Source organism: Rosa chinensis, chromosome 1 (assembly GCF_002994745.2).
Source record: "Rosa chinensis cultivar Old Blush chromosome 1, RchiOBHm-V2, whole genome shotgun sequence".
In the NCBI taxonomy this organism is placed as follows: Eukaryota; Viridiplantae; Streptophyta; class Magnoliopsida; order Rosales; family Rosaceae; genus Rosa; species Rosa chinensis.
Genome location: NC_037088.1, coordinates 128588 through 154496, shown reverse-complemented (window position 1 = coordinate 154496; position 25909 = coordinate 128588). Strand labels below are relative to the sequence as shown.

At 40.7% G+C, this 25909-nt stretch overlaps 1 protein-coding gene across 1 annotated transcript; it reads left to right on the top strand.

Annotated features, from left to right (window-relative positions):
- The first annotated feature begins 8106 nt into the window (after window positions 1-8106).
- Window positions 8107-16069, top strand: LOC112189176 (protein SOSEKI 2). The gene is made up of 6 exons (XM_024328452.2): window positions 8107-8268; window positions 8406-8475; window positions 12967-13082; window positions 13204-13915; window positions 14061-14129; window positions 15764-16069. Exons 1-6 carry the CDS (start codon window positions 8133-8135, stop codon window positions 15873-15875), a joined length of 1215 nt encoding a protein of 404 aa, XP_024184220.1. The 5' UTR covers window positions 8107-8132; the 3' UTR covers window positions 15876-16069.
- Window positions 16070-25909: the final 9840 nt, after the last annotated feature.

The following is a 25909-nucleotide window of genomic DNA, read 5'->3' as shown; positions in this document are numbered from 1 at the left end:
TCGTATCGATCAGCTAGTCGATGCAACCGCAGGCCATGAGCTCCTCAGCATGATGGATGCGTTCTCCGGATACAATCAGATCAAGATGCACCCTGACGACCAGGAATGCACCACCTTCACCACCGACAAAGGCCTCTACTGCTACAATGTCATGCCTTTCGGTCTGAAGAACGCCGGTGCAACTTATCAGCGGTTGATGAACGCCATGTTCGCTGAGCATCTGGGAAAAATCATCGAGGTCTATGTGGACGACATGCTAGTTAAGAGCATAAAGGCCGGTGGCCATGTGGCAAACCTAAGGATCATAGTAACCATTCTCCTGGCCTATGGTATGCGCCTCAACCCAGAAAAATGTTTCTTTGGGGTCACCGCTAGCAAATTTCTGGGTTACATCGTCAGCGAGCGAGGCATCGAGGCTAACCCAGACAAGGTACAGGCCATCCTTAACCTGGCGGACCCCGAGTATAAGGTGGACGTCCAGTGCCTCCAGGGCAAGTTAACCGCCCTTTCTCGATTCATCTCCAGACTCACTGATAGGTGTGCCCCATTCTTCAAGCTCCTCAAAACAACTCACAAGAAAGTCATCAATTGGAACCCAGAGTGTCAGGCGGCGTTCCAAGGCCTGAAGGAGTACCTAGCAACAGTCCCTCTTCTTTCTGTCCCTGTGCAAGGAGAGACACTGTTCATATACCTAGCGGTCTCAGTATCGGCAGTAAGCTGCGCCATTGTCCGGCGAGAGGGCCAAGACGAGCTCCCGGTGTTCTACGCCGGCAGGGGCATGAACGGAGCAGAAACAAGATATCCTCACTTAGAACAACTAGCCCTCGCACTCATCGTTGCCGCCAGGCGCCTCCGCCAATACTTCCAGGCTCACACAATCCATGTGTTAACCAATCAACCGCTGAGGCAAGTGATGCAAAACCCTGAACACTCGGGACGCCTCAGCAAGTGGGCCATTGAGCTCAGTGAGTTCGACATAGACTACAAGCCAAGAACCGCCATGAAGGGCCAGGCAGTGGTGGACTTCATCGCTGAACTCACCGAGCGTCAACCAGACCCCGGTACCGAGACTGGGCCTCGAACGGAAATGATAACCGCTGAGGAAGCAACTCCTCTACACTCGGATTGGAACCTGCATGTGGATGGCTCCGCTTGCGCCAAGGCCAGCGGCGCTGGAGTCATCTTGACAGGACCGGGGGGACTAAACGCGAAGTACGCATTGAAATTCAACTTCAAGGCTTCAAACAATATGGCGGAGTACGAAGCACTCATTGCCGGCCTACTCCCTCAAATTCTCGATCAGCTTCGGCGCTCCCACACGCCGACTCAAATTCACCTGCCCCCTACAGCCTTGGCGCTTCACATATACCAGTTCGTAGAAGTGCAGCACTTCCGCCACGGTTGGCCCTTCACAACCAGACAGCCGCCATAGCGAGTTCAGCGCTAACATCAACCGCCACATGTTGGGACAAATTTGCCCGAACGTAAGGCCGAACTCGCACACCAAAATTTGTAGGTTGGGCACCAGTGGGAGTGTCACTCCTTGGCGGAATATCGCCTCGTGCACGGCGGCAGACCCCCTTGGCAGCATCGACGCCTTCTCGTCCACTGTCGGAGGACGCAGCTTTACCACTCCCGGCAAGCGGTACATCCTTTTCAACCGATTGACGTCGACGACATTCATCCGCCCACCTGCCTCGTCAACAAAGGTACCATCTGAAAGAACCCACGTTGACTCGGTGTTCTCTCCCGCCACAACTCCCCTGTCAGCGGAACCACTGGCGGCACTGTTACTCGCTAGCCGCTCGTCACGCCTATTTTTCGCAGCGGCTGTCTCCCCTGCCCTAGAACTCTCAGGACGCGAAACACGACCCATGGCTACGCCCCAAGGTATTGTTTGTAACGGCTCAATCTCTAGCGGTTCTGGCAGTGAGGTTCCTGCATGGGCAGACGGACGCAACGAGTCAATAAATATTCTATCCGCCACGCTGAACGGCACGTCAGACCCGGAATCCTCACTGCTCGAAATCTGTATGACGTTAGCCATCCCAAACCCTAAAACCCACACCAGTTAGCACAAACACAGATCTAGCTTATTCTTACATCAGTTATAGCCAAGAACATCAAGAACAATTACCCAGAAAAGGCCAAAACAAGAACAACCACACTCAACCCAGATTCGACCATCTAGAAAATCCCTAAACACAAACCCTCTGCCAAATACCATAACCCACCCCCAAATCTCACTTTACACCATAGCACACCAGAAAATAACAAATAACACCCTAAACACAGAACCAATGAAACAGGGAAGAAAATCAAGATACCAACCTCAAAGACGAAAACTCCGGTGTGGTGATGAACAATAATCTTCGATGAGGGAAACTTTCGTCTTTCCTGGCACGAGAACTCCACGAAATCCCGGCAGCCTCTTGCTGAAGTCTCGGACGAGCAGAGCTTGAAGACGACGAGCAGAGTTTCAAGTTTTAGCAAAGTGTCCAATCTCGCTGGTTTCCCCCCTTTTTATGTCAACGTCAAAGAATTCTAAACCATCCATTGAAAAACGGCATCTCACGCCAGCCGTACACGTGTCCCACGTCTCCACTTACCCTCCGGATTAACCGAGGCGTCGCCTCGGTTACAAAATCCATAATTACTATCATTTATGGCGAGAAGACGGCCAGGCTTAGGAAGCAAACCTCCGCACGCTAACCCTCTACGGGTTGGACACGTATCAGCAACCACCAGACGAAACGTCTGGTGGAAGTAACCACTTGGATGACTTCACCAACCGTCCGAAGTCTCCACTGAGCGAAACCCCACCAGCGGAACTTCTCACTTGTCAACTTCTCACTTGTCATCTTTCAAGTGACGAAGTCTCCGCTGAGCGAAACCCCGCCAGCGGAACTTCTCACTTGTCATCTTCCACGTGACGAAGTCTCCGCTGAGCGAAACCCCGTCAGCGGAAATTCTCACTTGTCATCTTCCAAGTGACGAAGTCTCCGCTGAACGAAACCTCGCCAGCAGAACTTCTCCCTAGCCATCCTACAAGCGGGGTGTCTTCCGCTACACACCTCTGGCGGAACCCCCTTTCATCTTGCAAACCGCGTGCTTTGTTCAACGCAATATCGCTCAATAAAGTACCGCCACGCACGTTTACTGGACGCTGCTTCCTGCTGCAGTCAGCGGGGGGATATCCGTCAGCTACGGATCTCGAGGCCACGCCTCACTCTGACAACGACCGCCACGCGGCGTTACGGTCAGACCGTCCCTACGGGACACGGGGACTTATCAACAGTCTACGACGGCCCTGATCAGGCACGTTGACCCCCGTCACTCGGATGCTAAGATTGGGTTCGCTACCTAACACCCTCTGCTCCGTGCAGCTCCCCCTAAACGAACAATTTGCCAGCCATCCGGAGGTCTATCTTAGCCGGGGAGTGGGGGACTTCCTGGGGGGCCTAGCAGGGGCCCACCCGAAATGGTGTAAAGCGTTTGCTCACAAAATTCATGGTTGACAACGTACTGACTCTAATTATGCTCCTGCAAAGTCTAGCGGAAGAGAACGCTTCAAACCGCCAAGCAACTCCCCAACCAAGATTGCCCTCCTTGACTGGGGACTTGGGGGACTTGTACATACATGTACATTTGCAAGCATAATTAGCTATAATGGGCCACGCTCATTATACCGCCAAGGGTACTAATTCCAACCAAGGGAATGACATACAGATACACCGCCAGGCGGGCTACAACCTCAGCGGCGGATCACCCCCAGGTCACCGTCGACGCGCCGCCACGCACCGCGCCAAAGCAGCATCAGAAGCTCCTGAAGCTGGGAACTGAAGCACTTCAGTCCCACATCGAAAACAAGTAAGAGATCAGCCTCCTCCTCACCTATAAAAGGTTCTTTCCTCTCTCCTCATCAAGGATGCATTCAATACTTACCTACTGTTACTTTGTCAACATAAATACATTAACTAACTTAGGCATCAGAGAGTTGAAGACCGCTCAGCGCGGTCTCCCTCTGACGCCCTTTGTATTTTACTTGGCAGGTAGCGGAGGCTTTGAGAACACCACAAAGATCGATCCGCCCACCGGATCGGCGTTAACAAAGGTTCAGCTACCGCCGAACTTTCAAACGTTAGCACCAGCTATGATGCAATTGTTGTGTTTTTGGCTCATTGATACAATCTGAAAATTAGGGTTCAGAATTCAAATCCAAGTCTAGAAAGGAAAGAGGTTTGCGCGCAGCTTTTCTATAAGTTCTAGGAAAGTTAGTCTTTCAAGTTCTATTAGGATTTGTATTAAAGGTTTAGTCTATTAGGATTAGGAATCCTAATTGTATATTGTATCAGCAGCCTCTATGCCCTATAAATAGGAACTGCAGTCAGTTTTCTGGAATTAAGACAGAAAGTGTAGAAAACTGAGAGTCAAGGTGATAGAGAGATAAGAACTAGTCTGAGGGGTTTGAGGGATCTGCAATAAGTACTTGTAAACACCTAAATTCTTCATAGTGCTAGTGAATCTCTCAAGAGAGATCACGAAATGGACGTAGGCTAAAGTTTTGGCTGAACCACTATAAAATCTGCTGTGTTGTTTCTGTTTTCAGTTAATCTATTATTCTGATTTTGCTTAAGTAGTAAAACACAAAGATCCTAAAGGGGGCTTACACAATAGCAATGCCCTTGTCGCCTCTGCAAAAATATGCAGTGGCATTCCCCTAAGTTAGTTTTTGGTCACTTGTGCATGAATGAGATCCATCCTCTTCATGTTAGTTGGATCTTACATGGTGAGAAGTCGAGAACATATGTACAAGAAGAGAATGTTCAAGTTCCAGAAACGTACAAAATTTTGAAAGATGCATACTTTCAAGATGATGTTGTTATGGAACCTGAAAATGAAAGGAATGAGGCTGACTTTAGAGATATATTAGAGGAGGCAGAACTACCATTATATTCAGGGTCTGATTTTACTAAGATGTCTTCCACAGTTTCCTTGTTTAAGTATAAGTCTCGACACAGTTTATCTGATAATGCTTTTGATGACCTCCTCCAATTGGTTGGGGGCTTACTACCAAGAGAGAACATTCTTCCAAATTCCTTGTATTCAACTAAAAAACTCTTGAAAGCATTTGATCTAGGTTACCAAAAGATACATGCTTGTGTAAGGGATTGTGTATTGTTTAGAAAAGAACTAGAGCATGTGGAGACCTGTCCAAAATGTGGTTCATCGAGGTGGAAGGTTCATAAACACACCAAAAAAGTTTGTAAAGGTGTTCCGGCAAAGGTGTTGAGGTATTTTCCAATCATACCCAGGTTTAGAAGGATGTTTAAGTCAGTAGAGATGGCTGAACAATTGACCTGGCACTACAATCACAGAAGTCAAGATGGTAAGATGCGCCACCCTGTTGATTCTCCGGCATGGAAAAACATTGACAATAAGTGGCCTAACTTTGCATCAGAACCTCGAAATCTGAGACTTGGACTATCATCAGATGGATTCAATCCATTCTGTCAAGGATGATGCTGTTTCTAAAGTTTTAGGACCCGATCGACGAGGACGAGTACGAGGATATGGATTTGGAGCACTTCCTTCAAAGGTAGATGGTCAAACATACGTGGGTAGCAAAGTTACAATGTTGGAGAATGCACTGCTTGCTACTTCACCAGAGCTGCAAGAGTTGAAAATGGTGGTAAAAAACATTTTAGCTCAGTCAGACAAAGGAGAAAAGAAGAATGTAAGTATTCTGGCCCAAAATACATCATGTATTATTTCTTTTTCATATGTATAGTAATGTTACTGATTTTTTTGTTTATGTAATAAAAAGGAAACAAGCAGTACTCAGCAATCTGCCATTGAGATTGCACAAAGGAAAAAAGTAAATGACACTGCAGAGAGCAAGAAAAGAAAAGAAAAAGATCGTAGAGTTGGAGGTTCTGAACAAGAAGGAAGCAAACAAAGCAAGCAAAAGACACATGCAAGTATTCGGCCAACAGCCAAAGAAAAGGAAGGTGGGAATGAAGTCAAGATGAAGAAATTACACTTGTTAAGTTGGTTGGATAAAGAGGAAAAGATTGTTGCAGCTGCTGACCTTCACTCAGAGGATCCAAACGAGAAAGTACATTGTGTTCCTCTTGGTCTTGGTTGTTGGAAAGTTTGGGTGCGTGAAGTCTCTCACGACATACCATTGTTTCGGCCAACCCAAGAGTTCAGTACGCTTGGTGCAGCTAAAGGAAGCACAGTGGCTTGGCCCATCAACTTCATCAAGCTACTTTAATATGTGCTATTTGAGGTAAACTTTTAGACTTTGAGTGCATTATGGTTCAATACAGGCAAAGATAGTAGCATTTTCAGAACATAGAACTTATCTTTGAGGGAATAGATGTTCTAGTTTATGGAATTTTGAAGAGCAATAGTTGTTATTTTGTTCTAGTGCAATCTCTCAGTTGTTATTTTGTTCTAGTGCAATCTCACAATCAAACATAGAACTTATTGTGGAATGTGTGATTGAAACATAGAATGAATTTGGTGATTGAAGTAGTCCTTAATTATAATAAAATTAGTGCTGGGCTGTAGCGTTTGTGTTTAACAGTTGAAATTGATAAGCAATTTGAAATTGAAGTGTAAGTTATATGATTGTTTCCTCCTTGCAGGTAATTAAGCAATTGAGCTAAAGGCAAATCAAGAACATCACCGATAAGATGTTTGATCATTTCAAAAACAAGATAGGAAGAGCATATATGAGATTCGAGGATTGGCAAGTTTTAGACCTCTCTTTCGTTCTTATTGCCTTTTATTTCATCTTGAAGGCCTCTTTTGTTATGGCTTGAAGAATATATATAGTTTCTCAACAGTGGATTAATTTGAGTTGTTGAATATAATGGATAATGTTATAAAATGCACATTTTCTTAATTTGTCTACTTTACTTTTGGGTGCTTGAGTTAATGTACTGTGGAAATGTAAAGAAAGGCTAACATAATAGCTCATTGAAATTGGGAAAATATCCAGGAAAAACAAACAAATTTGCGGCACGCATTTGTCCATGTACGGCATGCATAAATATTTATTTACGACGTGCAAAATGTAAATTTACGGCGTGCATTTGTTGATTTACGGCGCACACGATGTGAAATTACGGCGTGCGTAAGTGTTGATTACGGCGTACACTGATGTCGTGAGTTTAACATTTTCTAATTGGTAGGAATAGATTCACGACGTGTTTTCGGGTTCATTTACGGAGTGCTTTTTGCGCGCCGTAAAATTCAAAAATGAAACTCAATTTCACGACGCTGTCTATAAAGACGCACTTTTGCATGACTTTGTGCGTCGTAAATTGTAATTTACGGCGCGCTTTGAACGTCGTGAATGATCCATTTTCCTGTAGTGTGATCATTTGACAAAATATACTTTTTTGATTATTTTTTGCAAGTTCAAGCAGTAATTTGATTACTAAATTGTCCCATTTCGTATAATTCAAGTACCAGTCATACAAACCCAATAATTATGTACCTCTCGCTCCATAAATATCTCTATACGAAAAAACAGAGAGCGGAATAAAAGCTCCATTTCCATATGAACCAAAGAGCCGAATAAAAGCAACTAATAAAGATTAAAAGAAGAAAACTGGGGTAATCTCGAAGGACCGATTATTCCTTTTCGTTTCTTCGAGACAGTTTAGGAGTTTCCCAAATGTTATACCGAATAGTCTGGCTGCATTCCATGCTCGGCCTGCACTATGTATTATATTATATTATATATAATACACACAAACACATATATAGCTACGGCTAGAAGTTTGAAATAGTTAATCTGAACAAAATATATATATATATATATATTCTCTTGTCCTTTTCGGCTTTTTGTATAGTACAGGCCGGCAGAGGGAGACAAAGATTTCTCTTGGGGTTTCATGAGACAGCTAGCTGGTTATACCTTTCATAGTTTTGTTGCGCGCTGGGGTAATTATATAATATGTTTCTTGTTTTATTTTTTCTTATCGGAAAGAAGATAAGTGTCTTGTTCTGTTGTTGATGTATGCTTTTGTTATTTATAGTTTGTGGCAACGGGCAACCCAAGTACTTGGTAGAATTAGAAAGATTGGAAAACGAAAAAAGCACGCAGTATCGATTTCATGGAAGGCAGAGGCGGAGTAGTAGGTGAAATACGGCGACTTAACATCATCTACTTCCTATGTAGTCTTGGCCGCATTGATCATCCCCATCTCATTCGTGTCCATCATCTTAACCGAAACGGCGTTTTTCTGCGAGGTACCTGCAGGCTGGCTTTCTCTCTCTCTCTCTCTCTCTCTCTCTCTCTCTCTCTCTCTCTTGCATGCACGCCCATGTTTCTGATTCATTGTGTGTATTCTTCAATTCATTACTTTTCTCTAATTCTGGAAAGACAGACATCAAGAGGTGGCTTGCGGATTTACGAGGGAAGGATATGCCAGAGACCTTCACTTGGTCTTACAAGAGGTTCAAATCAATTTTATATATCTTCAATCTTCTTCTATCTTTTTCTTTTGAGAATTAATCAATCCCTTAAATTGATTTATCAGTTTCACTCATGTATGCGCTAATTAAGTAAACCGCGTTTGATTTAATCAATTATCTTTTTTTTTTTAATCTAAGGAGGTCAGCCATTTATTGATGAAAATAAAACTTACACATTACAAATGTCAGCTGCAATTGCAGCTTGTAAAAAAACTGGAACTGAAAAATAGAACTCGACCTGCCTAAGGGAGCAAGCATGGTTAGCCAACAGATGGGCCACCATATTTCCTTGCCTACCAACATGACACACATGAACAACTCCCTGAGCTTCTCCCAGAGCCATTACATCATCATAAAGCCTGCCAAGCAAGGATGTATTGGCAGATTCCTTTGTTGAGAGTTGTCGTTGGACTTCCATGGCATCAGTCTCCAAAATTGTCGGACCAAAACCATGTTCCAGCGCAAACTCTAGTGCAGCTTTGCATGCCAAAATCTCTGCATGTTCCGGCGATAACAGACCATTCAACTGACTAGCGCCACCTCCCAACATGATCCCATGCTCATCCCTAAACACAAAACCCAGTCCACCCTTCCGAGTAGCTTGATGAAATGCACCATCCACGTTGATCTTCACCAGACCTACCGGAGGAGCTCTCCACACTGCCCTTAGCTTTCTTCTAAACCTAGAAGGCTGCAGATTATGGAACCTAAATTCCTGCAAACTCAACATAAGACCCACGCTAACATCCCCAGCTGCACTCATCTTTTGATTCCATATTCGGTCGTTTCTCTCCTTCCAGATCCCCCATAATGAGAATAGGAATTCTCCCAACTGGGATAAAGACAACTGTTGTACACATTGATTCAACCAAGAATAACGTCATCAGCCATATTACTAGGGTGATAACAAACCTGCTGAAGCATAACATTTTTGTGGAGTACCGCTTGAGTGAAAACACAATCCCGACAAAGATGAAGAGTTGTTTCTTCGTGAGTCTCACACAAAACACACATATGCGAGGCCAACACCACTCTCTTCGAAGCCAAACTACCCAAAGAAGGAAGAATATCCAAACACACTCTCCAGATATGTATTTTAGTTTTGTTTGGGATAATCACTTTACAAAGGTTCTTCCAAAACCCCGCCCCAACTGGAAGCTGCAATGGATTGTAACTAGAAGAGTGCAAAAAAACAGATCGATAAGCCGTCTTGAATGAGAACCTGCCATCTTTCGACAACTTCCAACATAACCGATCCTACACATCCCTCCGACTCAACGGAATTGCAGCAATCACCTCTGCTTCCTCTGCCGAAAAAATCTCATTTAACAACGGAACATTCCACCTCCCAGCTTCAAGTATGAGCTCGGTCACCTTACTAACTTCCACCGCAGCACCCGAGTCGGTGGGTCTCCCAAGAGGCAAAGCTGCCACCCAATTATCCGAGAAGATATCCAGCTCCCTACCATTACCTACCTACTAGTAACAGCTTTCTTGAAGGAGTTCTCTAGTGGAGAAAATACTTCTCCATGAATAAGAAGGAGAAACATGTGGCAAGGCTTCCCAAAAGGACTGATTCGGGAAGTATCTCGCTTTGTATATGCGCGCAATAAGAGATGAAGGATTCTGCAAGATTCTCCATGCTTGTTTTGCTAGCATGGCAGAGTTAAAGTTGGATAGACTGCGGAAACTCAAACCACCCTCTTCTCTAGGATTACAAAGACCATTCCAATTCTTCCAGTGGATCTTTCTTTTATCTAGAGTACTACCCCACCAAAACCTTGCACACTGCTGTTCCAGATCATCACAGAAACTCTTGGTAAGTTGGAAGACACTCATAGCATAAGTAGGTAATGCCTGAGCCACCACCCTAATCAAAATGTCCTTCCCTGCCCCACTCAACAATTTACCTTGCCAAGTAGTAAGTTTCTTAGACAATCTCTCCTTAATATACTGAAAAGTAGACGTTTTCTTCCTCCCTACGTAAGTGGGAAGGCCTAAATATTTGCATGAGATTCCACAGCCTCCACCCCCAACAAACTAGAGATATCATTCTGTAGATCAACATGCACATTTTTGCTAAAAACCACCGAACTCTTGGCAAAGTTAACGACCTGTCCAGAAGCTCTCCCATAAGTGTTCAACACCTCCTGTATGACAGAACAAGATTCCACCGGGGCCTGTGCATAGAGCATACTATCGTCTGCAAATAATAAATGGTTCACCAAAGGTGCATTAGGACATACCTCAATACCCGGTAAGGAACCTATGATCATTCGCTGTTGTAGTAGGGCTGAAAAACCCTCAGTTCCAATAAGAAAAAGATAAGGTGACAGAGGGTCCCCTTGTCTCAGACCTCTGCTAGGAATGACATATCCCCGTGGTCTTCCTCGAACCAAAAAGGAATACCTCACCGTACTCACACCCTACATCACCATCGATATCCAACTCCTGGCAAAACCAAACCAGATCATCACTTTTTCTAGAAAAATCCACTCTATTCTATCATACGCCTTACTCAAATCTAATTTCAATGCAATATAACTGTCATTCCCATCCTGCTTGTTGTGTACAAAATGGGCTATTTCATTGGCCACCAGGATATTGTCCGTAATCAATCTGCCGGGAACAAAAGCGCTTTGGAAGGGAGAAATCACTTCAGGTAAAACAACCTTTAGTCTGTTAGCAATAACTTTTGAGCAAATCTTGTGGATAACATTACATAGCGCAATTGGTCTCAAGTCTGCCATATTCTCCGGATTACTTACTTTCGGGATTAGACAAATGTGGGTAAAATTTATTTGCTTCAGCAGCTGGCCCGTCTGCAGAAAGCTATGGACTGCTGCAAAAATATCCTCACCAATATACTCCCAATAGTGTTGGAAAAAAAGTGGAGGCATCCCATCTGGACTCAGGGATTTAGTGGGATACATCTGAAAAAGAGCAAAACGCACTTCCTCCATAGTATAGGGCGCACAAAGCTGAGCATTCATCTCCTCAGTAACACAAGGATTAATAGCCGCAAGATTCACGTCCATTGCGTCAACATCAACCTCAGACGCTCGAAACATTTTGGAAAAATAGGCAGTAATTACTCTCTCAATGCCCGCTTCATCTTCATGCCAATTCCCATACTCATCATACAATCCCTGCAAGGTATTCTTACGCTTCCTATTTTATGTGTTCCAGTGAAAGAAGCCCGTATTATGGTCCCCTTCTTTCAACCATGTGATTTTAGCTCGTTGCTTCCAAAACAACTCCTCTTGGAATAGTAAATTCTGAAATTTGTCCATCAACTCCCTCTTTTCAGTTTGCACACTCTCTGATGGAAACACACTCAACAACTCCTGCAATATAGAGCGAATGCCAATCATTTGTAATTGCCGACCCCGGAACACCTCTTTCTGCCATTTATTCAATTGAATTCTAGTATGCATGATCTTCTTGGTAACGCAAAACATAGGTGTGCCCAACACATCAGTTCCCCAAGCCTCCTTCACCACTCTATCACAATCCTCATGCTGCAGCCAAAACGCTTTGAATTTGAAACGGTGACATTTAGGCCTAGCCAGCAAAGGAATCGAACTAGCTGGTAGCAAGAGAGGAACATGATCAGAATCCGATGGTGATAAATGAAAAACTTTAGCATGGTTAAAGATGTCAATCCAAGAGGGAGTGCAAATAGCCCTATCAAGGGGCAACAAGGTATCAGAATTCCACCAAGTAGCCATTGCTCCCTGAAAACCTACGTCCAGAAGATCATAGTAACCTAACGCCTCCCGGAAGCCTCTCATCTGTCTCTCCGGCCGGATCGGAACTGCAATCTTCTCCCCGCTTTTCAGAATCTCGTTGAAGTCCCCAATTACCATCCAGGGAAGGGAATTCATATCAGCTAGGTCACGTAGAAGTTGCCAAGAGCGATCCCGGTCTCCGATTCTTGCATGTCCATAAAACCCAGTCAATCTCCAAGACGGGAGTCCAGATTCACCCACCACCACCGCGTCAATATGATGCGCTGATTTGGTTCCAATCTGAATTATCAAGTCCTCATTCCAAAAAATCCCCATGCCCCTCGCCTGTCCCGAACTCAAAACTTCCTCCGCATGCGCAAACCTTAACGCCAGACGAAGCTTTTCGAAATCCTCTAATCTGCTAATCTTTGTCTCACATAAAAAGACCAATTGTGGGCGATTCTGAGAGCATAAATCCTTCAGAGCCCGAGTTGTTGCATCGTTGCAGATACCTCTGCAATTCCAGCTTAGAACATCCAGATCCATAGATGTCAAAATTTGCTTCCTTTGCCAAGAAAGTAACCCTAGTCGAGAGCGGCTAGGTCTAAACTAAACTACGAAAACGGAAAACATGGGAAATGATTTAATCAATTATCTAGTTTCATGCTAAATTTGATTTACTGAATTAATTAATGTTATATATATATATATATATATATATATATATATATATATATTGCAGGAGGTACAAGAAGGGTTATGTTTGGCAAGACTTGTTAGATGACGACCTCATCACCCCTATCTCTGACAATGAATATGTCCTCAAAGGCTCCCAAATTCTCTCTTATTCCTCTTTTGGTATGTTTTATTCCTAATTGAAAAATTCAAAATTAAATCCGTAATTTAAGTCGATTACGATCAATACCATATATTGTATATGTAAATTTCCATGCCATTAATATTTTTAGTCCTATTACAGCTCCTCCGCATTCATATTTATATGCTGCTGAAAAGAAGAGGTGCTTGCTCAAAGAGCTGCAGCCACCTAATTCTGAAGAAGCGCCCTTTCAAATGCACCATATTACAAAAACTTCCTTTGAATCGGACCAGCAAGAATCACCACCTCATAATTCCGGCTCATCTTTGATCGATGCTGATGCAGTGAACATCCGAGGAGATCAGAAATGCTCGTCGTCGTCCTCAACCATCAAAGCCAACAGTACAAATCACGAACAGAGCAAGGACAAGTCATCAATAGAAAACTCTTGTTTCTATTCCCATTTGTTATTGAAGAAGAAGAAGAAGTCGTCCAGCGACAAAGACAAAGACAGCAAAGAGATGGGTTGTAGTAGTACTACTTCATCATCTTCTTCTTCTCCACATAATTCATCACCTCTATCTCAATCGGTGCCCTTGGAAAAGAGTACTAAAAAACAACATTTAAGCATGTTCCGCAATTTGATCAACTGTGGTGCTGTGGACACGAACGACACCGTATTCGTCAGGTTGAATCGGGACAGTAAGACATATTCCACTAACAATAAGCCTCTTAATCGCAGCAGGCAAGACATTATTATTCGAAAAGAAAAGAGGGAGAAAGCAGGTACTGTAGGGTATGCCGGACTTTTTAGGACATGTATGAATCAGCAGGAGCGGCCACAGCAACCCCAAAACCATACTACTACTGCTAGGTATCATCCAATCCGACCCTAGCTATATGATAAATTCATGAAAATAAATAAATAAATAATAAATATATATATATATATATATATATATATTTCAGAATGCTCGCTGATTGATAATTCTCTCTGGATTTGATTTATTGTTTTGCAGCAAAAGCGATGATAGGAACCAAAAAACAGCTTCTTCTACTTACAGGCCAATCCGAGGGCCACATTGCTCGTAAGTGGCCATTTGATAATTTTTCGGTTTGTTTTTTTTGCCCTTATTTTCAGATTTATGGCATGTTTGGAAGGAATTTCTTTCCGAAAATCCAAAAGTATTTTTGAATTAACGAAAAAGTTAATTATAAATATAACTAATTAAAAAGTTAACAATGTGCATTAGAATTTTGGGGGAGTTTTAGAAGCACTCAAAAATATTTGTCCAGTGTTTTCTTGTACAAAGTGTTCTCTAAATTTGAAAAGCTGCTTTTTAAAATATTTCTGAAACAGTCTCAAACAGATTTTTAATGTATATGTGTCTGACCGTCTGACCCAAGCCCAAATTCAAAATGCCCTATCATTATGGTATAAATTATAAAATACCCCCTCCCACCCCAGTTTACTATAATTTGATCGTTGGTTTTGTTCATGTACATTCTCACAAAGTCATATGGACTTTAGAGACATTGTTATATTACTATAATAATATTATTATATTTCTCAAGAAAAATGACTACATTTTATTTGTTTTCTTTATTCTTTTTCTTATTATTATTATTTATTTATTGTGAATAAGAGTATTGATTTCAAGGTGGTTTATGCTTCCCGTGAAGCCAATAAAATAGCTCATATTTTAGCAAGTAAAGCTCTTTGTCATAGTGTTGACCAAACCTAAGAGATGTCATTTTAAACGAGTGTACTCGTTAATTGTTTCAATGAACTTACATTTCAAAAAAAAAAAAAAAAAGTATTGATTCATTGAATGTGAATAGAATATAGATGAACAATCAGTTTAAAATTGGTAGCTAGATAGCTAGATAATGATAACATTTTATAGGCATGTTAATGCAATTTTGTTTTGGTCCATGTTTATATTTTCTTGTAATCTATTCTCAAAAAAAAAAAAAAAAACTTGTAATCTTTATTATAGGTGTTAACGGCGCAATTTATCAATTTTAAATTAACATTTTTGTTCTTTACTTTCATCTATGAGTTGCCGATGGTCGATATCATTAACTATTTGATGTCTATCGTTAGAGGTACTTAAGAAAAAAAATTCATGTTCAAGAGAAATTCTATGTAATTCTTGTACTTAATCGCTTTGTTTGAATGGAAAATACAAAAACTACACTTGACGACGGTAATAACTCACCCCCTTGAACCCATAATTCAGTCAATAGCGAGACACTAGCTAGTCCCATCGATTCACTTGTTCTAAGGAATTAATGGATCACTTTTAATAGCCAGAGATTCAGCCTGGTTGGCTTATTGTGATTAACATTTGTTTACCTTGTTTCTTCTAAATAATTCTCAATAGATAACATTTGTTTGGTCAGGTCAAAAGAAAACAGTTACTGCTTTCTTTCTTCCATTGTCGATCAGTCTCACCGCAATGTACGGACATGCATGTGTCATTAAACTACTTTTCTCTTACTATTTCGTTAATCATGGATTGATCCACATGTCAAAGATACCAATTAATTTTCGGTATATATATATATAACTAACTAAAATAGATTCTAATTAATGTAATCATGAGTTCAAAACAAAATTCGTCACATACGAGAACCCATGAGCCAATAGCTGGGTCGATGCAAACTGAACACATTCATTTGTCCACTCAGCTAAATTAATTTGAAGCTTTTGATGCAGGCATTGCAGGAAGCAGTTTAAGCCAGAGAAATTGCACTCGCACATGAAATCCTGCAAAGGAATAAAAGCTCTGTCAAAAACTGCTCCGGATTCTGTGGTCAAGATGCCATGAAATTGGAAAAAGGAGAGTAATCAGGTTCGTGCTATTTCGTGGCCAGCCGGATTGCGCCTTTCAAGACTAATTGCTATATGATTTTGTCAGGGACTTAGAGGAAAGGAAAGCTCTTATATTTTTTTTCCCGGGGGGGGGTTGCAAAAATTGCAAATCACACCCCATTTTATTTTATTAATAATATTTCATCCTAAGTTTTTTTGCACTTCTCAAAATATCCTCAAAAGTTAGATTTTCTTATTGAGTCTCTCTCTCTCTTCTAGGGCTGGGCATTTAAGCCCGAAAACCCGTAAACCCGGACCGGCCTGTCAAGGCCCGACCCGTACGGTCCGGGCCCATTTTTTTTTATTATCAAAACGGTTCGGGCCGGGCCTTAACTTTCAAAATACGGTTCGGGCCCGGGCCTGCACTTTCAGAAATTAAAAAGCCCGTCAGGCCCGTTTTACATAAAAAGAGACATGTGTCTCTATATTATTGGCTATAAAATAGGGCTCATACTTTTATATTGTAGACCTCCCCACACCAAATCATTCTCTCTAATATTAATTCCTAACCCTACTCTCTCTCTCTCCTCTCTTCTCTTTTCTGTCAGCCGCATAACTCCATTTCTCTCTTCTTCTTCCTTTTGGTTACCAGAACTCCATTTCTCTCTCTTCTTGAAACTTCTCATCTTTGAAATCCAGAACCTTCCTCAAGGCCACCATCTCACCGATCTCATCGCCCCGTCTTCACTCGTCCCCTACCTTTCGCTTTGGCCCGCTCAGATTTTCAGAACCTCTTTCTCTCTCCAACTAGATCATCCCCTTCCATGGATCCCACGATCCGCTCTTCCTCTCCTGCCCGCCGTGGAAGCGCAGTCCGCTACTCCGCTCTACCTCCGTGGAAAAGTCGGGTTGAAGGATGTCAGTGATGGTTTCGTCAATTTGCGTAATTTGATCTCCATGACTCGGCTGATTTCTGGTCCTTTGCTTGGATCAATTAATATAAATTGATTTGATTTTTCTTTTTTGTTGTAAAGATCAGATTTGATTAGTTATGTTGTTGGTTGATTACTAGATGAACATGGTGTTCTTGTTTTAATTTGTTACGTTGTTAAGTTATTTGAGAATTAGCAAGTTACTGATCTTCTTTTTTTTTTTCCTCTCTTTTTTCTGTTTATGGAGGCATTAAAGGCTTAAAGCCCAGAAAAAGGAAATAAAACGGAAATAAAAAGGAATTTGTATTTGAACTTGGAATATGTTGAAATCTGAAAATATATAGAAAATATGCATTTGGGCCCGAAAACCCGGAAGCCCGGCCCGAAATGGAACGGGCCGGTCCCGGGCCGGTCCCTGATGGTTGCAAAGCGGGTTTTGGGCCTGAACCGTAAAAAACGGGCCGGTTCCGGGCCCAGCAAAGTTTTAGTTGCACCCGGCCCGTGCCCAGCCCTGCTCTCTTCTTCTTCAAAATGCCGGGCTTTCAGAGAGTACAAAGTTCCAATTATTCAACTGCAAAATTGAAAACAAGACCCAATTATCCAACCGCAAAATCGAAAACAAAATCCAAGTACAAAGTCAGGACTCGGGAGGAGATTACAATCCAAAATCCCAAATCGAATAGCAGATTGCTCATTGCTATACAATAACTTTTCTTCCAATTTCAGTAACTTTAAGTAAGAAACTCAAACCGTAAGAACAAAAAAGAAAAATCAACCTTCAAAAGCAGAGCATTAACTCGACCCGCCGGACCCAAAACTCGACTTGCGGCTTCTTGGGCATGACCCAAGCCCGGAGGCCCTCCCACAACTCCAGAACGCTCATGTACCACAAGCTCATCCTCTACAAAATGAGCATCCACCTAATCATATATTGTACAACAATTCAACACCAACCGAACATTTTTTGCAGCAAATTTGAGCAGCAACTAGAACAATAAGCAATTAAGCATAAAAAAAAAAAGTAATCGAATTGCAAAAATCCAACCAAATACCTTGCAACTAGCTACCAAATCCATTTTTTAGCACCAATTACTATTGCCCAGACAGTACAGATTCTTCTCTGGGACTAATTTAACCAAACAAACCAGCACATAGCCTCCACAGGGATCGATCTAACCAAAACAAAAAAAAATTAATAAAAACCCAAAACAAAAAAAATTCAGAAAAAATTAAAAATAAAATTCCATTCCAACTGAGAATCCAAGTCATCGATTGAAAAGCCACAATCCATCCATGCATCAAAACCAAAACCCTAGAATCGGATTCAAATCTCATTTACGTGAACCAATTGGGACGACGGAGACGCAGAACCAAAAAACCAAAAAAAAAAAATTAAGGGGAGTAATTTGGTCTTCTGCGCCGACTAGCTGTGAGTAGGCCTCATCAAAAAGCCCGCGGATCAAGTGGGCCAATAAAGGCCCGCCGGCCCGGCCCGTTAAAAAGCCCGTAAAAGCCCGCAAAAGCCCGCCTCGGTGGGTAGTGGGCCGGCCCGCAAAAAGCCCGCAAAAACCCGGCCAGGCCAGGCCCGTAAAAGCCCGTAAAATATTTTATATATATATATATATATATATTATATGTGTGTGTGTGTTTATATATATATATATATATATATATATGTAGATATGTGTGTGTTTATAAATATATATATATATATATACACACACATAGATATATATTTGTGTGTGTGTTTATATATGTGTTATATATATATACATACATATAACACACACATATATAGATATAGATATATATATATATATATATATCTGTGTGTGTGTGTGTTTATATATATGTGTTATATATATATATACATATAACACACACATATATATAGATATAGATATATATATATATGTGTGTGTGTGTGTGTTTATAAATATATATATATATACACACACATATAGATATATATTTGTGTGTGTGTTTATATATATATATATATATGTGTGTGTGTGTGTGTGTGTTATATATATATATATATATATATGTGTGTGTGTGTGTGTGTGGAAGTTCTTATACTTCTATATAAAATATGTGCTAATGTGCATATATATATATATATATTCTACATATCGGTTGACCAATCCGATTGGATTCGAAAATATAGTGAAATTGACTAAATTTGTTCCCACACTCATAATTTATTGTAATAAACTCATCCAACGGTCGGTTTTTCCATTTTCTTTGAATTAATAGGGGTTGCTCTTTGGAGTGTATGATATATAAATATAGGTTTATAAGAGTAACTACGTTTGACCTAGTTGATCGAATTCGAAACGAGAACCAAATTGGCTGGATTTTCTACAACCACCATAAAACATTACAATCTCTCTATCGAGCGGTTTGTTTCTCCGAATTCATTTTCCACTTCATGGTTGCTTTATAATGAACTTAAACAATTTAAATGCATTGTATAAGTCATACAACTTTAGGAATAAAATTGGTATAGTCCAATGTGTTTGTAATTAAAATTAATTTCTTTTATCTTATGTCCACGCACATCCATCGATTCAATATATACAAACATGATGTGAAAAAATAAGCACGTTTCGCGGTTGCCACGCAATCGGTCAACCAATAAAACATATAAGTGACTGCGGTTGACCAATCCGATCGGATTCGAAAATATGGTGAAATTGGCTAAATTTTTTACCACACTCATAATTTATTGTAATAAACTCATCCAACGGTCGGTTTCTCATTTTCTTTGAATTGCTATATGTAGCTCTTTGGAGTGTATGATGTATAAATATAGATTTATAAAAAATTAGTGTCTTTAAAAATTTATTTATCAATAAATTAGTATCTATATATAAATATAGATTTTTTTGGTACAATATAGTTATATAAATCTATTATCTTTGGTTGTATTTGATCATTATCCATTGAATTTCCAAAGCTTGATTAAAAAAAAAATACTTGTGTCTTTAAATATTTATTTATAAATAAAGTCCGCAAGGCCCGGCCCAAAAAAGCCCGCAAGGCCAAGCCCGGTCCGGCCCGAAAAAGCCCGCAAGGCCCGCTTTATATGGACGGGCTTGGATCCTTTGATTTTTAATAAAGCCCGGCCCTGCCCGGCCCGCTATGAATGGGCCGGGCCGGGCCGGGCCCGTTGACGACCCCTAGCTGTGAGCTCTGGCTTTGTGGGCTAGGGTGGTGAACTAGATGCGGCCAAAGCAGCGGGATTTCCAGTTATTGTAGTCGCTGGCGATTTCGATGGTGAAGATGGAGTCAGGTTCGAGAGTGGACTCGAGGAAGGTGAGGAGGTCGTTGGTCTGAGAGTGGATTGAGAGGTAAGAGGCAGAGAAGAGGTCGATCGATTTGGGTGTGAGGTTGTCGTAGGACTGAATAGGGCTTACCAATCGACGTCGCGCGTCGGAGATTCAATTCCAGTTCCATTCGCCGACGTGATGGTGGAAAGAGGGAGTATTCGCAGGAGAGAGAGAGAGAGAGAGAGAGAGAGAGAGAGAGAGAGAGAGAGAGAGAGAGAGAGAAAGAGAGAGATTAATCTCAGAGGATTTCGTCGGAGAGAGAGAGGATAGAGAAAGGGAAGAACAGAGTCAACAGACCCAAAAACGAAGAAAAAGAAAATCTGACTTTTGAGGGTATTTTGGGAAGTGCAAAAAGACTTGGGATGAAATATTATTAAAAAAATAAAATGGGGTGTGGTTTGTAATTTTGGGGGTGCAAATTTCACTCCCCCCCCTCCCCTCTTTTTTCCTAGTTTATGTATACACAGAGAAGAGAAGGACTAGCACTCTTTGAAGTAGGTCAATCAAAAATAAAATAAGTTTTGTCATTCTTTTTCCAACAATATTGCCCGTTAGCCTAGTATTATTTGATCTACAGACATACGTCTCTTATTCGTAAATGGGAGATCGTGAGATTGACTTACAATAGATTAGTTATTGTATATGAGTCGTTGATTTGATAAAAAAAAAAAAAATAATATAAAATGTTCATTTTGACTGACTAAATGTTAAATTAGGTTAAAGTTATGTATTATCCAAAATTAGCTTATATAGACTAAATACTGCTTACTACCCTGTACTTTCATGGTTTCATTAGTTCAATCCCTCAGCTTCTGATTTCATCAGAAAAATCCTTGCACTATCAATTCTCACACAATACTCCGTCAAATTTAGGTGTTAAATTACCCAGATATCCCCTTCCCACATCAGCGAGTTAACACCAAAATTTGACAGCATATTGACGGAGTGGACCTGTTAGGTGAGAATTGAGAGTGCAAAGACTTTTTTGATGAAATTAGAAATCGAGGGACTGAATTGATAAAACCTTAAAAGTGCAGGGTAGTAAGCAGTATTTAATCCTATTTTTAAAGTTCATATTAAATTACTCCTTCTACCTCTAATTTGGTCCCTATTTTAACCCCTCAAGTCAAAGATATCCTCAAATTAGATAAAAAGAAAAAAAAAAAAAAAAAGAGTCGTCTTCTTCCCATAGCTCTCTTCTCTGCAATTGAGATTTCACAAATCGAGCTTGAGTCTCCGAGCTTCATAGTCATCTTCTCCATTGCGCACTTTTGACTATTCTACTCTCATATTAGCTTTGCAAATCAATCGATCCCCCATGATTCCACAAATTGAAGCTGAGATCTACCTAATTTGCCTTATGTTCGTCTTATCTCTATATGTATATTGAATCCTAAGGGATCAACAGCTGCTGAGGTGACGGGGTTACCAAAATGGCTTTCAGAATGACATTACCAATTTCTTGTTCGGTTATTCAAAAATTAGTGACTAAGTAACTAAAAGCTATTTGATTACATACTACAATAATAAATATAGAAGCAACCGGAATTGTGATACCATGTAAAGTCTAAATCATTTCTAGAACTTTTACTGAACCTTTATTTCTATGTTTCCCCGGAATTCTCAGCTGCCAAAACCTGAAATAATTTTTTAGGATGTTGGTTTCTGATATAATATCTTAAACTTGCTGCAGATGTTGGGGATGTGCGCGCACCTGGTTAGTGTTGCTGTCATAAACGGTATTAATACTTTTTCTTTTTTCCTTTTTTTTTTCTTTTCTTTTTTTTCTTTCAATTTTACGATTTCTATTGAGCTTTTTAGTGTACATATATAGCTTGCAATATGTGTTTTGAGTGTTGTAGTATTTCACTTGGATCGAGTTCCATCAAAATTTTGAATGCATCCTAAAGATAATGTAATTACTGTTCATTCAATGAGGAGTTGCTGATTCTCTTCCTTTTCATTGGTACTTTTATGATTTTGATAAGCATGTTAGGATAAGATGAAGAATAATGCTAGGTGAACCCAAGCTAGAGATGTTTCAAACATGATCTTGTAATTTGTAACTTATTCAGTTATCTAGATGATAATTGGTGGTTAATTAATTTAAATCCCCTTGTTCCTTTCATGATATCTTATTTCACTTTGTAATTAAGTTGTAACTGTTTCTGACAACAGAGCATAGGCATGTTGCACATATTTTACTTCACTCAGTAAGAGGAGCCACATAATACTTCCACAAGTAATTTCTTTATCCTGGTACATGATGATGTGATTGATGGAGTTAGTAATTCTGTTTTTCTTTTATTCTATAACTTTGTGATGAAAGAAAAATGGTAATGTTTGATCCCTATTAGATGATATGTTTGCATGGCTACTTTTAGATAAAAAGAGTTGTCCATACAGGAAAAATACTAAAGGAAACTTGTAAATCTGTCACATTTGTAAGTAATCAAAACTATGGACTACTACTTGTGTCCATCATTCTTAGTGTAACTTTTTTGCTGGCTTTGTTGGTACAATTGGAATCTATTTCTTATATTCAATCTGTAGGATATATCCTTTTGTTCCTAGTAGGCCTCATCATTTAGCCCTTCGGCCCTAAGCCCTACCGAACCCTTGCATTAGGGCGGGTCGGCCCTACCCTTTCTCAAATAGGGTAGGGTAAGGGTCATGCAAATGAAACCCGACCCTACCCTACGACCCTACCCATTTGAGTCCGTTAGGGCCAAGCCCGGCCCGGCCCTTTAAGCCCGCCCAATGAAGCCCTAATAATTTTCTATTTTTTGTATTTTTTAAATATGTTTCTCTTTAGTCTATAACATACAACTTATCTATTTTTTGTAATTGATTTCCTAGCTTTATTTACAATTAATTTTGGGAGATTTAGAGAGATAGTGTTGATGTCTAAAAGTCCAGTGGTAGCTGGACCTTAGCTAACGCTAATCCGGTGGGCGGATCTTTACTTGTTGTTCTCGAGGTTCCCGTTACCTGTCAAGTGAAATATAATGGGCGTCAGAGGGAGACCGCGCCGGGCGGTCTTCAACTCTCCGATGCCTAAGTTAGTCAATATATATTTATGTTGACACGGTAACAGTAGCTAAGTATTGAATGCGTATTTAATGAGGAGAGAGGAGTGAACCTTTTATAGGTGAGGAAGAGGTTGATCTTCCCCTAGTTTTCGATGTGGGATCGCTGTGCTTCAGTTCTCAGTTTCAGAAGCTTCTGACGCCATCTTGACGCGGCGCGTCGGCGGCGATCTGGAGGTGGTCCGACGTTGAGGCTGTAGCCCGTCTGGCGGTGTGTCTGCATGTCATTCTTTTGGTTGGAGTTAGTACCTTTGGCGGTACAATGAGCGTGGTCCATTATAGCTAATTATGCTTGCAAATGTACATGCATGTACAGATAGTTAATTGAATATAACCATCTTAACTAATATTTATAAATGTTATAACTTATAAGTTAATTCCAATATATATATTTATATTAAATATGATCAACAAAAAATAATGAGTCTTGTATTACATATATAACCATTGAGCCACATTTTGAGATAAAAAATAAAAGTAATATATTTCTTTTTGTTAAACAAATTAAGGCATTTTTAGGCCCATTTCGGCCATATTTGGCCCTATTAGGAAGGCCGGCCCTTTCGGCCCTAGTAGCTCGGGCCTTTCGGGTGGATAAGGGTTAGCTTATTTAAGCCCCGGCCCGACCCTACTCGGCCCTAAATTTTGTTGACTTTGACTAGGCCCGGCCCAGCTCGACCCTAAGCCCTAAAATTTAGGGTAGGGCCGGCCCTAGCCCGGCCCATGATGACCCCTAGTTCCTAGTATTTCATTCGAATTAATTTATACAGTCTTATTTTTTTTTCTTCATTTTTTATAATTGGCACGCAGCTGATGATATTTTTTCCAATTAATTTTCCCAAGTTGCGCTTTCTCTGACAGTGAGTTTTGATCTTTCATCAGGTGATCAGAGAAGTTCGCCAAGAGACATAAATTCATAGTGTTAGAAGGCTACCCAGGATGGAACGAAGGGCACCCAGAATGAAATAATGGCTGTTAATCTGTTATGATTTACGAAGGCTGCCTTGGATTTTACTTTTTGGCCACAAGAGTGATCGTTGACAAAAAACAATTGATCTTAATTATAAATTTTCATATTTTTTTTTGGTTAAAATATTGATTGTCACCTTTGTTCAAGTTGGTGTGTATCTATTAAAATAATAATTGAATGAAGTCACCAATTGCACATCTGATTTGGCTATCTTTATGGGACCCACAATTGGAAACCCATTATTAAGTTGGATTGTGAGTTTCTTGAGTAATTGTCACGGCATCAAAAGCAACAATTGAGTTAATAGTGGCTCAACCGTGGCTATTGCTCATCTGCACCAAACAAAGGTGTGTATTAGGCCAATTGACACCATTCAAAATGGTGTGGTTTGTCCACTTTTGTTGTAGTGGTTATGGCAAAAGTCCCATCTCCCTTTAGACACCTTCAATTGATTTGATTCATTTTAGGTTAGAAACTAGACTCATATAGTTTAGCCTGCAATAGAGAGTAGTCACTGTGAAATCTGTTTTCGCCCAACTTTGATGTCTTTTGGTAAATCTTCGTTTCATCCCTGCTTAAAACTTCTATTGAAGCACCGTTCGTTTTGTTGGAAGTTATACATCTGTAGCTTCTGAACACTTTATGGCTTGTCATCTGAAACTAACGGTGGAAGTCCTTGATTATGAAATTTTGGAGAGTCGTCCTTCTTGAATCTTGTAGGGTTTTATTTAGAGAATGAAGGTTGTTCTCCACTCTGGAAGAGAACACATGACGGTATGGTAGCCAGAAGTTACAGAAGTTCTCTCTATAAAAGCACCAATTTGTGAGAGTCGATTATCTCCGTATACAATGTGGTCGAGATAACCTGCAGCCACCAAGCTTGAAGGTTGAGAAACCCTTCTCCAATTTGCAGCTGGTCTCTGGTATATGGTGGCGAATACCTGTAAAACAATGTCTAGGCCCAATGTGGTATTGGACAAATACTCTCCGACAATCAAGTCAATAAGTAGCTCAGAGCAATACACTCAGTGTAGTGAAGATGTCTTACCAGAAGTTATGTCATGGTCCTCTTTTGCGTAACCAAATCCTAGACAACTTGCACTGTCTTTTAAGTAAAGGATGTAGAGTTTGGTTCTACATTCCTTACTTAGGCTTTCGAGATATACTTTAATACAACAAGCCTTTAATTAAAAACCATATAGAAGCCTAATCCATCGATCCTCTTGAGCTTCTTTGGGGTATTAATATTTTATAAGGATTTCTTTCCCCTTTCGGGGTAATTCATCTGATACTTTTCGTATTATAGTACCCGAGCCTCGTATCAGTCTTTAGACTTCCTTATAAGGATCTTCGACGTTCATGGCATGGGCTTACCCTTGGGCCTAAGCCCTTTGCATGTATTATGCTTCACATTACCTTCTTCAGATGTATTGATCTATGTCTCGACAATAGCCCATATGTAAAATTCGTGCTCTCACGATAATGGTAATAAATTTTTACCTTAAACGTCCCGAGGAGTTGGCCTTTGTAAAAGACTTGAGTTTTGGTCGCTTTCTTTGTTTTTGATGTGGGACTGATGTACATCAGTTGGAAAGCTGACCCTTACTGAGAAAGGATTCTTTGGCGAGTGCGTGAGGGCGCATACTGGCATGGCCAGACCTAAGCTTGCCTCAAATTGGAAGCTCTATCTCCTACTCTACGACGAAGGTTACTCCGACGGGACCTTG

What these genes read in the sequence shown, in the direction of transcription:
- LOC112189176 (XM_024328452.2), top strand. Translation starts at nt 8,133, where the DNA reads ATGGAAGGCAGAGGCGGAGTAGTAGGTGAAATACGGCGACTTAACATC. An exon ending in TCTCTCTTATTCCTCTTTTG is followed by an intron (nt 13,083 to 13,203) that starts GTATGTTTTATT and finishes GTCCTATTACAG; the next exon opens with CTCCTCCGCATTCATATTTA. An exon ending in ATCCGAGGGCCACATTGCTC is followed by an intron (nt 14,130 to 15,763) that starts GTAAGTGGCCAT and finishes CTTTTGATGCAG; the next exon opens with GCATTGCAGGAAGCAGTTTA.